Source organism: Melanerpes formicivorus, unplaced genomic scaffold (assembly GCF_026170545.1).
Source record: "Melanerpes formicivorus ecotype bairdi unplaced genomic scaffold, bMelFor1.0.p_v2 SCAF_14, whole genome shotgun sequence".
Lineage (NCBI taxonomy): Eukaryota > Metazoa > Chordata > Aves > Piciformes > Picidae > Melanerpes > Melanerpes formicivorus.
The window spans coordinates 3,462,554-3,476,617 of NW_027142366.1; the positions used below are offsets into that span (position 1 = coordinate 3,462,554).

The 14,064-nt window shown below is 45.6% G+C and overlaps 1 protein-coding gene across 1 annotated transcript in view; it reads right to left on the bottom strand.

The window, feature by feature from the left end:
- Nucleotides 1-14,064, bottom strand: part of FOXK1 (forkhead box K1) — a 57,523-nt gene that overhangs the window by 14,100 nt on the left and 29,359 nt on the right. The window contains exons 3-5 of the mRNA XM_068146636.1: nt 4,324-4,480; nt 2,452-2,598; nt 493-686 (exon numbers count right to left, since the gene is read on the bottom strand). Of these exons, the coding sequence (XP_068002737.1) occupies nt 493-686; nt 2,452-2,598; nt 4,324-4,480 (498 nt within the window). The remainder of the gene's footprint in view (nt 1-492; nt 687-2,451; nt 2,599-4,323; nt 4,481-14,064) is intronic.

The following is a 14,064-nucleotide window of genomic DNA, read 5'->3' on the forward strand; positions in this document are numbered from 1 at the left end:
GGCTTGGAGAAAGCTGTCACTGCACACCGATCCTCTTTTGCACTTACACCGCTGACTGGAGCGGCTGCGCTGAGCTGAACGTTGCTTCACTGCTGACAATCGTGATCAACCTGATCTTCCCTATAGGAGAGGGTTTTAAATACCACAAGATGTATTCCCACTATGATCTAATCCACATCTAAACACAGCTTTCCTGAAATGTGAGATTGGCATCTAAAACCACTCACTCTAGTGATAACTGCTCTGAATCCCTTTGAAGCGGTGCCAAAACCTATCTGCCATTTGATGCATTTTTGTAGGTTGGGTCTGGATTAATTTTTTTCCTGTAAACCCTTCAGAAGTCAGAACAATCTTCAGATGACGCCTCAGGACTACTTGCATTACCTCTCAAACCAAAAACACAAGTGAAGTTTGCTCACTGGACTTCAGGAGAGGTTTGCTTGCTTTCTTTGCGAGGCGTTTGGCACAGAGATTAGAGGAGGTTGAAGTTACCTGGAGGACAGAGGCCCGAAAGGTGTTCGGAAGCAGGACACTCCTCTTTGCCTTCGTTTCCTAAACGCTTGCTCTACTAGTTTGGCTTCAGAGGCAGGGTCAATTCGCCAAAAGGAGCCCTTGCCAGGCTCCTCCTGGGAGCGTGGGACTTTAATAAAGTAGCGGTTCAAGGAGAGGTTGTGCCGAATGGAATTCTGCAGGAAGCAGGGGAACGAGATGATTATTTTGTCAGGAGGAAGCACGTAACAAAGGTGAAGGGGGGGTTGCCACACAGCTTGGAAAAATAAAACCCGTGCCACCAGGAGCGGTGCTGAAGACACAACAAGTCACTCAACTCACACAGCTCCAAAGCCAGAGGAGAGCTGCAAGAGGAGAACTGGGGAAATGTGTCAGTTTCTACCAACAATGCTGAAAGACTGTTTTGCTTGGTCCTACCCCATCACTTCGATACATCTGGAGCCAGGCAGTGCAGTGACTGCTCTGTGGAAAGCAATGAAAGCAGAGCTTTTTGCTGAGGCAGGGGGAAATCACTCTAAACCACATCAGAACTCTCTCAGAAGACAGGCTTTATTCTAGGCAAGTGGAAAAAACTGCCTGAGCCTGTGCTAACTGCCTACCTGCCAGATGATTACCAGAGTGCCCAAACATGCCCTAGAGGACACTGCACCTCATGGCAACTGCAATGCAAGCCAGCCAACGTGCCCGCAGAGAGCTATCTCTGAGAAGAATCCACTACCTGTGTAGCACTAGACTAGCACAGCATGGCTCTCCAGAGATGACAAGGCTATTGATCCTTTACACTGCAAAAGCCCACCTCTTGCTGGCTGTAAGACTGTCTTTTGGGCTAAGGGAAAGGCTCAGCAAGCCCAGGTGTGCACAAACCCATTCCTCTTCCACTTTCCAAACAGAACAAGAGCTTCTGTAGCAGCTTCAGATGAGCTCTTTGCTAGTGAATGAAGCCTTACAATGCTACTGGGAGGGGAGGGTAAAAGGCAACTTGCCTCTCTACTGAAATGTAGCTCTCTTTGAAGCAGGACACAGCGACTGGTTTGCAAAGCCCAATTCTGCTGAGCAGGTTAAGGCAGGAAGTGAATTCCACAATTAATTAGAACTGCAGGGAAAAGCCAGGGAGGCAGAAATGTATTTATTCCAACTGCACTCAAAGTGCACCAAGCAGCTCTGCTCCTGCCAGTTGATCACAACACAATCAGCATCTGTGAGAGGCTTTCCAGCTGCATTAGTGTATTATATTCAAACGACAACACCCATTTAAAAGGTGTGATGCCAAGAAAAAGCCTGAAAGCAGGTGGAGCTGAGGTTTCTTGAACTTTGAAAACAGCCCTCAAGTGAACATTTAAGCTTGATTTAGCATGTGTTAACTACACCCAAGCTCTCCTATGAAGCTGGTCAGATTTCCTTCAATACCACAAGGAAGGCACAGACTCATAGTTTCCCAAGTTCTCATTCTGAGACTCAAAATTTGCCAGCTGTAACTTGCACAATGCACTGGGGAAACAAACCAATTGTGATTGGAAGTTATTATAATTAAAAAAACTGAGCCTCAGTTTGAGGCTGGACATCATCTGCTTGGAGGGATCACACCAAACAAAGACAAGGTGGAGGATTAGGGAAGATTCAGGCGAGTATCTGGACGGAGGAGTAACCGACAGCAAGGATGTGGAAGAATAAAACCAAGCAGAAATGAAAGACACATGACTACAGCATTAGAAAGGTTTCAGAGGCCAGAGAGCCCAATGCTAACACACTGCATTGCCCTAGAAAGCATTTTAAAACACCAAACTCATCAGCCACAAACAAAGTAGTTAAGTTAAACAAATTCACTCTGGGAACAGACAAAGCAGCTCTATTCCCAGTGCCCCAAACCTTTAATAAATGCATTTCAAAGCAGATAAACCCTCTCAAAGTAGTTTAAGAAGCTTGTCAGTATCCAGAACTCACCTGCCAGCCTTTGTCAGCAGTCCTGTAATATGGATAATGCTTGGTAATGTGGGCATAGATTCCACTTAGTGTTAATTGTCTGTCCTGTGCTGAAGATATAGCCTGCACAATTAGCTGAGCGTAAGAATAGGGTGGCTTGGACTCATCCTAAGGAAAAAAGAGCAAACAGAAGTTTAGTCACTATGGGGAATTCCTACACTACAGTGTACCAGCAATCCAAACTAAAAACCACATTGGGCTGTAGTTTCTACAGATATTAAGAGAGCATCAGGGGCAAAGAAGAGCAGCAGCATCCTCTTCCCTTTCACACCTCTTGTAGAACTGCCAGCTCCCAAATTTAGCACAACCATGTCTGTGCAAAGAGGACTACAGACTGAGCCAGAGAGTTTAATCTCCTTCCCCCTCCCCAGAAACACACACAAAAAGCTAACTTCAATCAGATTCTGTTTCACCCTGGATTTACCACATGTGCTTACACCAGGCACAAGGACCAGGATAAGAACAGGCAACTGGAAGCAGACTTAGGAGGTGCAGGGAACGGTCACTGCAAACTGGAGCCTTGATTCTGCCCAGCTACAACTACACTTTGTTAGAAAGGTTTCATGCAAGCATGCTATCAGCTCTCCTGCCAGCAACCAGCCCAATATGAAACTTGATCCTGTCCCTTCCCCTCTCCAGCAGGATTTGTTTCATTCTAGGAAGTTTAATTTGTTTGCCAGATCTTGTATTCCCAGCTCTTCATGTTACTCCATCAAGAACAGCCCTTCTTGTCTCAAGGGAGAATTCAATGTACAAAAAAATGCCATTTAGTGCTGTGCTCCTCCACCCAATCCCAAATCAGGTGGTTTTGGATCTAAACCTCTAACTTTGATCTGAAGATCAGCTCACCAAAATTAAATTTTAGCATTATAAGTAAGTTAGTTTTTAATCTGAATCCCATTTACTGCTCTCCTCATTTAGTGCTTGCTTGACAGGCCTTTGGGTTTGTTTTAAAGTCAGACTACAGATTTCTAATGACAAGGATCTAGTTTCCTTCCTTGCTTCCCTTTTCTCCAGCTTGTGTTTTGCAAGACACCACTCAATTAAAAGGAGAAAGGATGGCTCAGAATGTTGATGCACCTCTTCAGAGGGTCTTGGTTTATCAAACAAAAAAATATTACTCTTGCTTACCCATTTTTGTGAATAACTGGAATACATTTTGGGCAGCTAAGCAAGCAGATTCACCATCATAGAATCAATAAGGTTGGAAAAGACCTCAGAGAACATCAAGTCCAACCTGTCACCCAAGACCTCATGATTACTAAACCATGGCACCAAGTGCCACATCCAATCCCCTCTTGAACACCTCCAGGGATGGTGACTCCACCACCTCCCTGGGCAGCACACTCCAATGGCTAACAACTCTCTGTGAGGAACTTTCTCCTCGTCTCAAGCCTAAAATTCCCCTGGCACAGCTGGAGACTGTGTCCTCTTGTTCTGGTGCTGGTTGCCTGGGAGAAGAGACCAAACCCTACCTGGCTACAATCACCCTTCAGGTAGTTGTAGACAGCAATAAGGTCTCCCCTGAGCCTCCTCTTCTCCAGGCTAAGCAACCCCAGCTTCCTCAACCTCTCCTTGTAGGGCTTATGCTCAAGGCCTCTCCCCAACCTCGTTGCCCTTCTCTGGACTTGTTCAAGAGTCTCAAACACTGACACTAGTAGGAGGCTGGTTTGAAGGCAGGGTCTCAACCCCCTGGAGGACACTGTATACAACGTCCTTATGGCCAGGGTATTCTTAGCCCCCTTTTAACTGTATCCAGCACTGGCAATAAACTGCCAGGTCTTAATAACCCTCCCAGTGAGCAGGGCTGGGTAAAGTAATGTTTCTGTGAACCTTTGGGCTGTCCCCGCCAGATGCATCTGCCTGCTGTTCTGAGGCTGCTTTTGCAGCATACTCTGCTGCCAGCTGCAGATCCGAGGTAATGTTGTGAACAAAACGATATCCTGAGGATCCAGCACCACGTGGACTGGCCGGGCAAGAGTTGGGAACACTGGAGACACAGAAAAGGAAACACAATTATTCATTATGTCATTTATTAGCAAGGCACACACTTCTTACTCTCTAAGGTACAGTAAAGCTCACAGGTCACAGAAGCAGGCAGGCACTGGACTTACTTTTGTCCCTGTGGCTTATCCAAAGCTGAGGGAGACTGAGAAAAAAGGAGTAGGAGATAAAATTGGATTTCCTAGAAAATCCTGACACCTGCCACACACACACTTTCTGCAACCACAAGACAGAGGAGTCTCAAAGTATTCAACAGCTCCTCTGTGTTCAGAGAAGCAAAACAGTGCAGAACTTAAACCAACATGCACTGTGTCAGGGATGAATGCTTTACTTAATAAATAGCTTGCTATTGTAACTGGTGAACAAACACTACTCCACTCTCCTTGTACCACAGGTAATGCTCAATCAATCCCCACAGATACAGGCTATGCTCTTTTACATCAGAGTTCAAGCCCCCAGCACAGGCATTTGCTGTGAAAGTCCCTGTCTAACACAACACTTGAACTTTGGACGCTCACATCCTGCCAAACAAGCCAGAGAGAAATATTTCCTGGGTTCACCAGCACAGAAATGCAGCTATCAAAAAGGAGTTGTAATCACTAGACTGCAATACAGAAGGCAGCTCACTCATCAGCTTCTGGGAAGAAGACACTCTTCAGAGTCCCAGGGCCACCACAAGATGGCATGACAGGAACAGCTACCGAGGAGGACAGCCCTGCTAAAGCCGATCAAAGGCTGCACAAGCAAATAAAAGGTGGCTGTAATTTGCAGCAGCGCTCAGGCACACAGAAGTGAATGCTGCGAGATGAGAGCTAATCAGAAAGGCTTGTCCGGGGGTCACACATCTTTGATTTAAAGGGTGAAAGGATAGGAGAAGAGGGATGATCTGGGAATTGTCTATCTCTGTTCAGTGCTGTCCAGCATCCGAGGGTGCCACACCAGAGCAGCAGGACAGAGCTGAATCCCAGGATGAGATGTGTCTTCTGCGGAAGAGCAGAGAAACAGTGAACAAGAAAGCAAAACAATACACAGAAGATTTACATAGCCAAGCAAGCAGTTCAAATTGTATGAGAAGATGCAAATTGAAGCCCACAGTTGGGAATTATAGAGTTCAGTAAAACTGCCACAAACAATCCTACAGCAGTGCTAACCCTGCCACAAATAAACACAGTCACTGACGCTCAGCGAGCGCTCTGCTAACTGCTGCACAAAACAACCCCCAGAACTTGGCCCCTTCCTCAGAAAGGTGACTGGTTAAATAGCTACCCCCACAAGCACCTACACACGTGGATGGCCAACCTTTGTTTGCTCACTGGGCACAAGCACTCTGAGAAGGGAAGGAATGACCTGTTTCTCAGCAGGGTCCAGCCTGTAAGCTGAGAAGCGCTGCTTCTCCTTGTGGCGTCTTTGCAAATGGCTGCAGCGCTGAGCTCAGCACAACACAGACTAGTTTCTTTTAGAAGGGAATTACAGGATGTGGGGGGGAAACCAGGGGAGAGGGAAAAGGCAAGAGAAAATATTCAGCCACAACAAACCCTTGCAGTAGGAAACACAACCTCGCCCATCACCTCTATACCAGCCATGCAAAGCGTTGCACAGCACCCAGTAACCCTTTCAGCACCCACCCATAGTCCCTGGCATTAGGGGGTGATGCTCTTCAGAAGGGCAGCAGGAGGTGCAGCTTCCAGGAGGTGCAAAGCATCTAACTGTTGATGAGCCCCTGTCTGTACATCTCCCTCTGCCAGAGATAAAGGCATTTGGTACCTAGGCTTTCAAAAGGCAGAAACCTGTTTGCGCAGGAAAATGAATCAAAGTTTGCTCTTACGCGCTTTGAGCTTGCTTTGGAAGTGGCTAATGCTAAACCACAGAAGACACTCTTGATGTCTTAGTATCCACATGGGGAGCTGGTGTGAATTTAATTATTCTGCTGTCATTTTTCAATAGCTCCTCCACATACACACTTCTTACACTGTGTAGATAATTACAAAGGAAAAGCCATTTTCATACATGAAACAATGACAAACCAAAAACACAGCCAACTCTTTTTTATCTTTGTGCCTGGCACTCCAGCAATTATTGTAACACGAGGACTAGGAATGGAACAGGATGAAACAGAGCTTTCTGATTTTGTTCTTCAGCTGCAAAAACACACAAACAGCAAATCACAGAGCTGCAGCCAAAAAATCGGGTCAAAGATATGGAAGAGGAAAAAAAAGTTCTGCAGTATTTCTTTGCCTTTATTTTTGTTTAAATAAACAAACCTACTCTACTGGTGTGGCTTCAAAGACTGTCCCATGCAGTTCAGATAAAAGAATTGATGAATGTTTTCATGATCAGCAGAGGAAGTAGTCAGGTTTCTCTGCTTGTTCAAATTTTAGCTTCTGAGGCTGATAATGAGTCTGAAGTGTGGTTTCTTGACCCTCCCCCCCCTTAAAAAGAAAAGAAACAAAAGGAGAAATCACAGCCTGGCAGGGTAAAGGCGCTCTTGAGCATTCACCAAGCCCCTCCAGCCTAAAGCACTGTCAGCTTGCAGAAAAGCCAGCCTCTCCCAGTAGACAGACACCAATGAACATCACAGTCCCCTAAATAGGATAGGATAGGATAGGATAGGATAGGATAGGATAGGATAGGATAGGATAGGATAGGATAGGATAGGATAGGATAGGATAGGATAGGATAGGATAGACCAGGTTGGAAAAGACCTTTGAGATCATCAAGTCCAATCTATCACCCAACACCATCTAATCAACTAAACCATGGCACCAAGCACCTCATCCACTCTCTTCCTAAATACCTCCAGTGATGGTAACTCCACCACCTCCCTGGGCAGCACATTCCAATGGCCAATCTCTCTTTCTATGAAGAACTTCTTCTTAACATCCAGCCTAAACCTCCCCTGGCACGGCTTGAGACTGTGTCCTCTTGTTCTGGTGCTGGCCGCTCGGGAGAAGAGACCAACCCCCCTCTGGCTACAACCTCCCTTCAGGTATCTGTAGACAGCAATAAGATCTCCCCTGAGCCACCTCTTCTCCAGGCTAAGCAACCCCAACTACCTAAAAGAAACATCTGTAGCCAAAGATTTGGAAGGAGTATTATTTTTTTTACCAGAACAGAGAACTTTTATCCAGGTAGATTTGCCCCTTCCAGCCTGGATCAATGGTCACCTCAAGAGACATGGGTTGAGAACTAATACCACAGACTTTTAGCCACTCCATGCAAAGAGACATGGTAACACACACACACACAAAGTGTTCAAGCTCTCAGTCAGCTATCAGAGAGCACTTCAGAGAGAAGGGAGAAAGAGCTGACAACTGGAAAAAACAAGGAGACACAATCTGTTCCACTAAGTCCCCATGGAACAGAAGGAGTGAAGAAACAGTTTTACTAAAAATACCTCTTCTGAGGGTTAAGTTAAAATTAAACATTAATGCAGTCAAAAGCAAACAAGCAAACACAATGCAGTGACATCAGTTTCCTGGAGTTCCTGGAATTCTCCTCGCCACCCAGAGCTGGGGATGCTTGCATGCACTCACACCCCCTGGAAGAATATTATGGAACAAAGAGGTTTTTATGCTTGCAAACACCTATTTGTGCTATAAAACACAAATGAGGTGTGGGGACAGCAATTACTATTAGTTGGATATTAACACTGCATCAATATTTGGTGATAACTTGATCCATTTTGATACTATAACCTTCTACTGAGAAAGGCATAGCTAGGTCTGCAATTCCACCCATCTCTCAGACCCCCTAACTCGCTGCTGGGATCCATGTCTTCTCTCTGTGCAGGCTTACAAGCAATCCAAACTAAGTTGGGCTAAGCTTGTCTGTTATGGAAGGAAGCATTCTGTAAAGGAATCAAGTGGTTTATACTATTGGAAGACTCACAGAGCACACAGACAAACCATCTGCAGTTGAAGGAGTTGGGGCTGTTCAGTCTGGAGAAGAGAAGGCTCCGAGGATGACCTTATTGTGGCCTTCCAGTATCTGAAGGGGGCCTACAAGAAGGCAAGAAGGCTGAGGAAGGACTTCTCAGGATCTCAGGTAGTGACAGGAGTAGGGGGAATGGAATGAAGCTGGAGGTGGGGAGATTCAGGCTGGATGTGAGGAGGAAGTTCTTCCCCATGAGAGTGGTGAAGCCCTGGAATGAGTTGTCCAGGGAGGTGGTTGGGGCCTTGTCCCTGGAGGTGTTTTAAGGCCAGGCTGGATGAGGCTGTGGCCAGGCTGATCTAGTGTGGGGTGTCCCTGCCCATGGCAGGGGGGTTGGAACTAGCTCATCCTTGTGGTCCCTTCCAACCCTGACTGATTCTATGATACTTATCTATTATCTTAATTCTACGGCACCATGGCTAATGCCCCAAGTCCCAGAGATCTTTGATACCACTGCAGATTCAGCATCTCAACTGGAAACACTGACTGCAGGCAGGCAGTGAGCTGCAGTTCCCTAAATACCAGGCTGAGACTCAGCTTTTGAGTCAGACTACAACCACGTGCTGAATCAGATCAGCCCTCTGCAGCATGTTCTCCATTTAACACTTCACCCTTCTTCAGCTGCGAGGCCAGAAAGAGGAGGACTGAATGCAGTGCTTGCAACGCACTCACCCGTGTAAGGAGCAGGATGTCTTTTAAACACAGGACTGAACCTCTGGCTATTGAAAACGAAACAGGTCTTTGTAGCATCACTTTCAACTCTTGCCAAAAGGAATCTAGTCTCTTGAGCTCAAAGCACTTTCTAGCAACAATTAAATCTTTAACCACCAGCTATGGGAGAGGATGTCCAACTTACTGCTGCAATGTCCAAAAGCAGTTTGTTTCAAAGAATCACAGTGCAAAAAGAAGATGTACCACACTGTGTGTGTGGTGTGCCCACACCCAGGATGCTGTCAATTACTTGCCTCTTATTTCAAAACACTGAAGGATGAAGCAGAGCCAGAGAAGGTACTGACAAAGATAACCAGGACAATCACAGGTATGGAGCAGATTCCATACAGGAAGCAAATGGTTTAAGACAGAAGCTGAGGAGCAAGGGGACTGAGCCCATAAAAACAAAGCCAAGAGGAGGTGTTCAGCTCCTGGCCTCTTGAAACAGAAGATAGGGTCACACACAAAATGAAACTCAGCATGTCCAAAACACCAGAAAGTGCTTCTACATTTGTAGTGATGCTGCTGTAAGACAGGGCTGATGACAAAAGTCTGTGTGAATGCAAGAGGTCTTGGGGAAAGGAAGAAGACAGGGAATCCATCAAGGGCTTTATGAGACAGATGGTCAGGAAGTCCCTGCTCCTGATCCAAGAAAATGGAGGGGGCAGACTGCACGTAAGTTAGCATTACACAGTACTTTTTGTGTTCTTGCATTGCCCCAAAGACATCCATCTGAGGCAGAACACTGGTCTAGAGGGATTTGCTGCCTGAGCACATATGAGATTATGTAAAACACTCTAGATTCCCTCAATCCTGGCCACAGACTGGGGGAAAAACAAACAAACAACAACAACAAAACCCACTCCATGAATCAGCAAGTGGTTAAATGGTTTATTTATGGTCACATTACAAGTCTATGAACAAGCTGGGAACACAAAACACTTCCAAACTCCAGTGCCAGTTTCCCCAGAAGGAGAGGCAGTACAAGAATGCAGGAAGGTGGCCTCATTACTGAATTTCATTCCTTTCTGGAAGCAAGGTATCTGTAGGGATCAAGCTATAGAGGCTTAACATAAGCCAGGTATATGGATAGAGCACCTCTATGATGAAGAGGAAAGATTACCTGGGATCTCACATACCATTGCTCACCTGCATTGGAATCTGCATTGCTATAGAGGTAAAAGAAAAAAAAAGTAATAATAAAATAAAATAAAAGAATAAAATCTATTTCCAGCTGTGTGGCTTGAGGTGAGGAGAAAGTTCTTCAGAGAGAGAGTTGTTAGCCACTGGAATGGGCTGCCCGGGGAGGTGGTGGAGTCACCGTCCCTGGAGGTGTTCGGAAAGGGACTGGATGTGGCACTTGGTGCCATGGTTTAGTAGCCGTGAGGTGTTGGGTGACAGGTTGGACTTGATGATCTCTGAGGTCTTTTCCAACCTTATTGATTCTGTGATTCTATGGTGAGCAGTGCCTCTGCAGAACATCTGGGTGCACATCTGTGAAGCAGGTACAAGAGACATAGCAGGGATAAATGTTGCAACCCTGGCAGCACTGCCAATGCACAGACTCCTGTCCAAATAGGCAATTTTTCTGAAGGCCCTCTGGAGTACAAAGGAAGAATCCCTACTTCTAACATCTTCCCCACTCTCCTCCTCAAACACAAATTGGAGGTGTGTGGCCCTGCGCAAGAGGACTATAGTTAGACAAATGCCACAATCCTCAGACTGCCTCTACATCCCCTTTCAGGAGGCTACAAAAAGGGACACTGAAAGATCCAGGGATGCTTTTTATGTGCAATAGGTAAGAATCAGGTCAAAGTGCAGCACTTCAGCTTGCAAAACGAGCATTTCCATGGGACATCAATCAGCAAGTACGGGTGAGAATCTCTCCTTCCCCAGCCTAGCCCCAAAATCACAACTCAAAGAAAGGCAAGTCCTTGCATGTTTTATGTTTCAGGTTGCAGAAACAATCACAAGTGGTGAGACTGCCAAACCGAGCTGTATTTTGATGTGAAAGGAGCAATCTGAGAGCTACCCTGCCTGCACAACGCTAAAGAAAAACAAAGCTGTCGAACGAGTCACGGTGAGAGAAAGTTGAAATCCTTGTTACTTGTCTCTGCTCCAGTGGTTCCCCTCTTTGAAAGGAAGTGAGCTCACTCCCACTGTGGATTCAGTGAGCATTTCATACTGATCTGGGGAAGAGGAAGCGCTCGTGTAGCGGGTGACATCTGCAACCTTTCCTCCAGCACATGGCTTGGCACATCTCCTCCAGCACATGGTCCATTATCAGACGTAAGTATGAGTAGGAACTCCCAAGCCCAGTATAGCCTGCTGCTTTCCGTACATGATGTGTGTGCATCACACGAGTTGGCTTGTGGTTTGGAGACAGGGGTGAGTAAAAATAATCACTGGTCTGTCCAATTGTGGGAGTTACCCAAGCCATATATTCTACTCGCATGCAGGAAGTAATGGATAACAGAGACAATGCAAAAGAGCCTGCAAAAAAACCCTGCCTTGGAGCTCTTCACTGGCTTCTCAGTTAAACAGCTAAGAGGGCTATGTGAAGCTGGGAAGCTGGAATGAAACAGAGCAGGCAATATTCATGTAATCCTGTTCCAGTGAGTGCATGCACCCGCTGAAGTCAAGGTCCAATCAGCTTCCCGCCACATACCTTTAGAGGAAACATACAAGTTCAGATTAAATCCTCAGTGCTCTGAAACAGTGCTGTTAGGCTGTCCTACAGCCTATTAAAAGAAAAAAAAAGCATTCCCTTTTTCCAAGCCAAGTCTGAATCAAAGCAGAGCCAGAGCTTGCAGGTCGACTGCAACACGGCTCAGACACACACATCCTGTCACGCTTTATGGAATAAAAGCTCAATACATAATTTATCTACTACACACTCTTGGAAAGTAGTAATTACACTATGCATGCATAAAAATCAGACAATGAATTTAAATGACCTGTTAAAGGCCACAAAACAAGTTGGTGGCTAAGCCAAGATAACTGCAGCTCCCAGAGTGCAGGCCTCTGAGTAATCCGCTATCGGAGCGTGCAGTGTGCTACTGAACTAATTTTGCCCAGTGAAAGTAAGGAGAACAGGAAATAAGGTTTAGAGAATACAGCTCATAAAAGCATGTCAATGCAGCTCATATCTTCTGGTTTACTAATCAAGCTTATAAAAAAAAAGAAGATGCAGAAGGGTATCAGCTGATCTTTCATGGAAGGCTGAGTGAACTGGGTTCGTTCAGCCTAGAGAAAGCTTAGGGGAGACCTTATTACCATGTAGCAGTACATCAAGGGTGCCTACCATGAGGACAGAGACTCCCTTTTTACAAGGAGTTACATCAAAAAGCCAAGGGGTAATGGGCACATGTTATTCCTGGGGAGATTCCCATTGGACTCCAGAAGAAAATCTTTCACCATGAGAACAGTTATGGCATTGGAATCATCTCCTGAGGGAAGCAGTGGATTCCCCTACGCTGGCCAGTTTTAGGACTCAGCTTTGAGAGGATGCTGGGGCAGCTCATTTAAACTACACTATTACCTGGAAAGGTTGGGCCAGATGATCCTTGGGGTCCCTTCCAACCTGGCATTTTTTGATTCACAGCATTAATGTAATTGTGAATCAGGTGTTGACCCTTCTAGCAACTGCTGGACATTGGCAGGCACGTGAAGTACGAACAATTAAAACACAAACTGGGGTCCACCCACACACCTGTACCAGTGCCACCATTAGCACTGAAGCTCACCACTTTTCAAGCAGAGGTTTCTCACAGGGCTCCAGTGGCTGCTCCTCCTACATGCCAAAGAATTTTTTCTTTCTTTTAAACTGATAAAGACTGTGTGTGAGCTAACTATCTGGTGCCCTTTCAGTGAAAACACAAAGGAGTACAAGACAAAGTGTTCAAGCCCACAGTTGTTCTGGTGCAGAGATAAGCCAGCAGTAGCAGCTGTAAAATATGAATAATGACACTGACCTCCACAGTACAGCATTTAGTATTCCTTTGTAGCTTCATATATACATATATATATATATACACACACACCAGTGAGAACTAACTGCTGTTTAGAACAGAGAAAGAGATACAGGAAAATAATTTAATTCTCATAAATACTAAGAAAACCAACCCTGAGGGGCAGTGCTGGAGAGAGATGCTATTTGGAAAAGTGAGTTAAATTGCTACTACAGGGGCATTAGCACCAATTGGAAGATAATAAAAAGGAAACTCAAACACTGTAAATCTAAGCTCCAACTCAGCATGACTTCGACACCAGGAATAGGCTCCTACATCACATCTTGTCTCTGTGGGTTTGTTTCACAATCCACACACAAGCCACTCTGGGAACCAGACTGCACAACATATTCACATTGGTATCATGAACCTAGAGCAAATCCAGGCAAAGCTAAGTGTTTCTAGCAAAGGTGAGGAATGTCACGTCACTGGTGGCACCCAAAGAGCACCCTCCAAAGGCCAGCTGCAGAACCTTAAAGGTGAGGAACATCATGTCACTGGTGTCACCCAAAGAGCACCCTCCAAAGGCCAGCTGCAGAACCTTAAAGCCATGCACCAAAAGATCATCTTTTAACTCCTGAAAGTGCGACTCAGTTTTCTCTGCCAAGAGGCAGAGCTGACAACCAAGCTACACGAGGATTTTCACGCAGCATTTCAATGTCCTGAATCCAGTGTGAAGAGATTTGGTGCCACTCTGCCCCTTGTTATGTTGTGTGAAATGGCAGCCTGTTCCTACTGATTTCTTACAGCCAGAGTGCCTTTTACTTCTTGGAACATGCAAGTCTGACTTTTTTTAAAAGGAATTTTGAACTCAAAGCAGGACAAAATAAGCCATGCCTGTGTGTAATCCTCACAGCATGCTGCCAGACAACATTTTCTCTTAAAGCTCTACAACAGCATTCAAAACACATCTACAAAG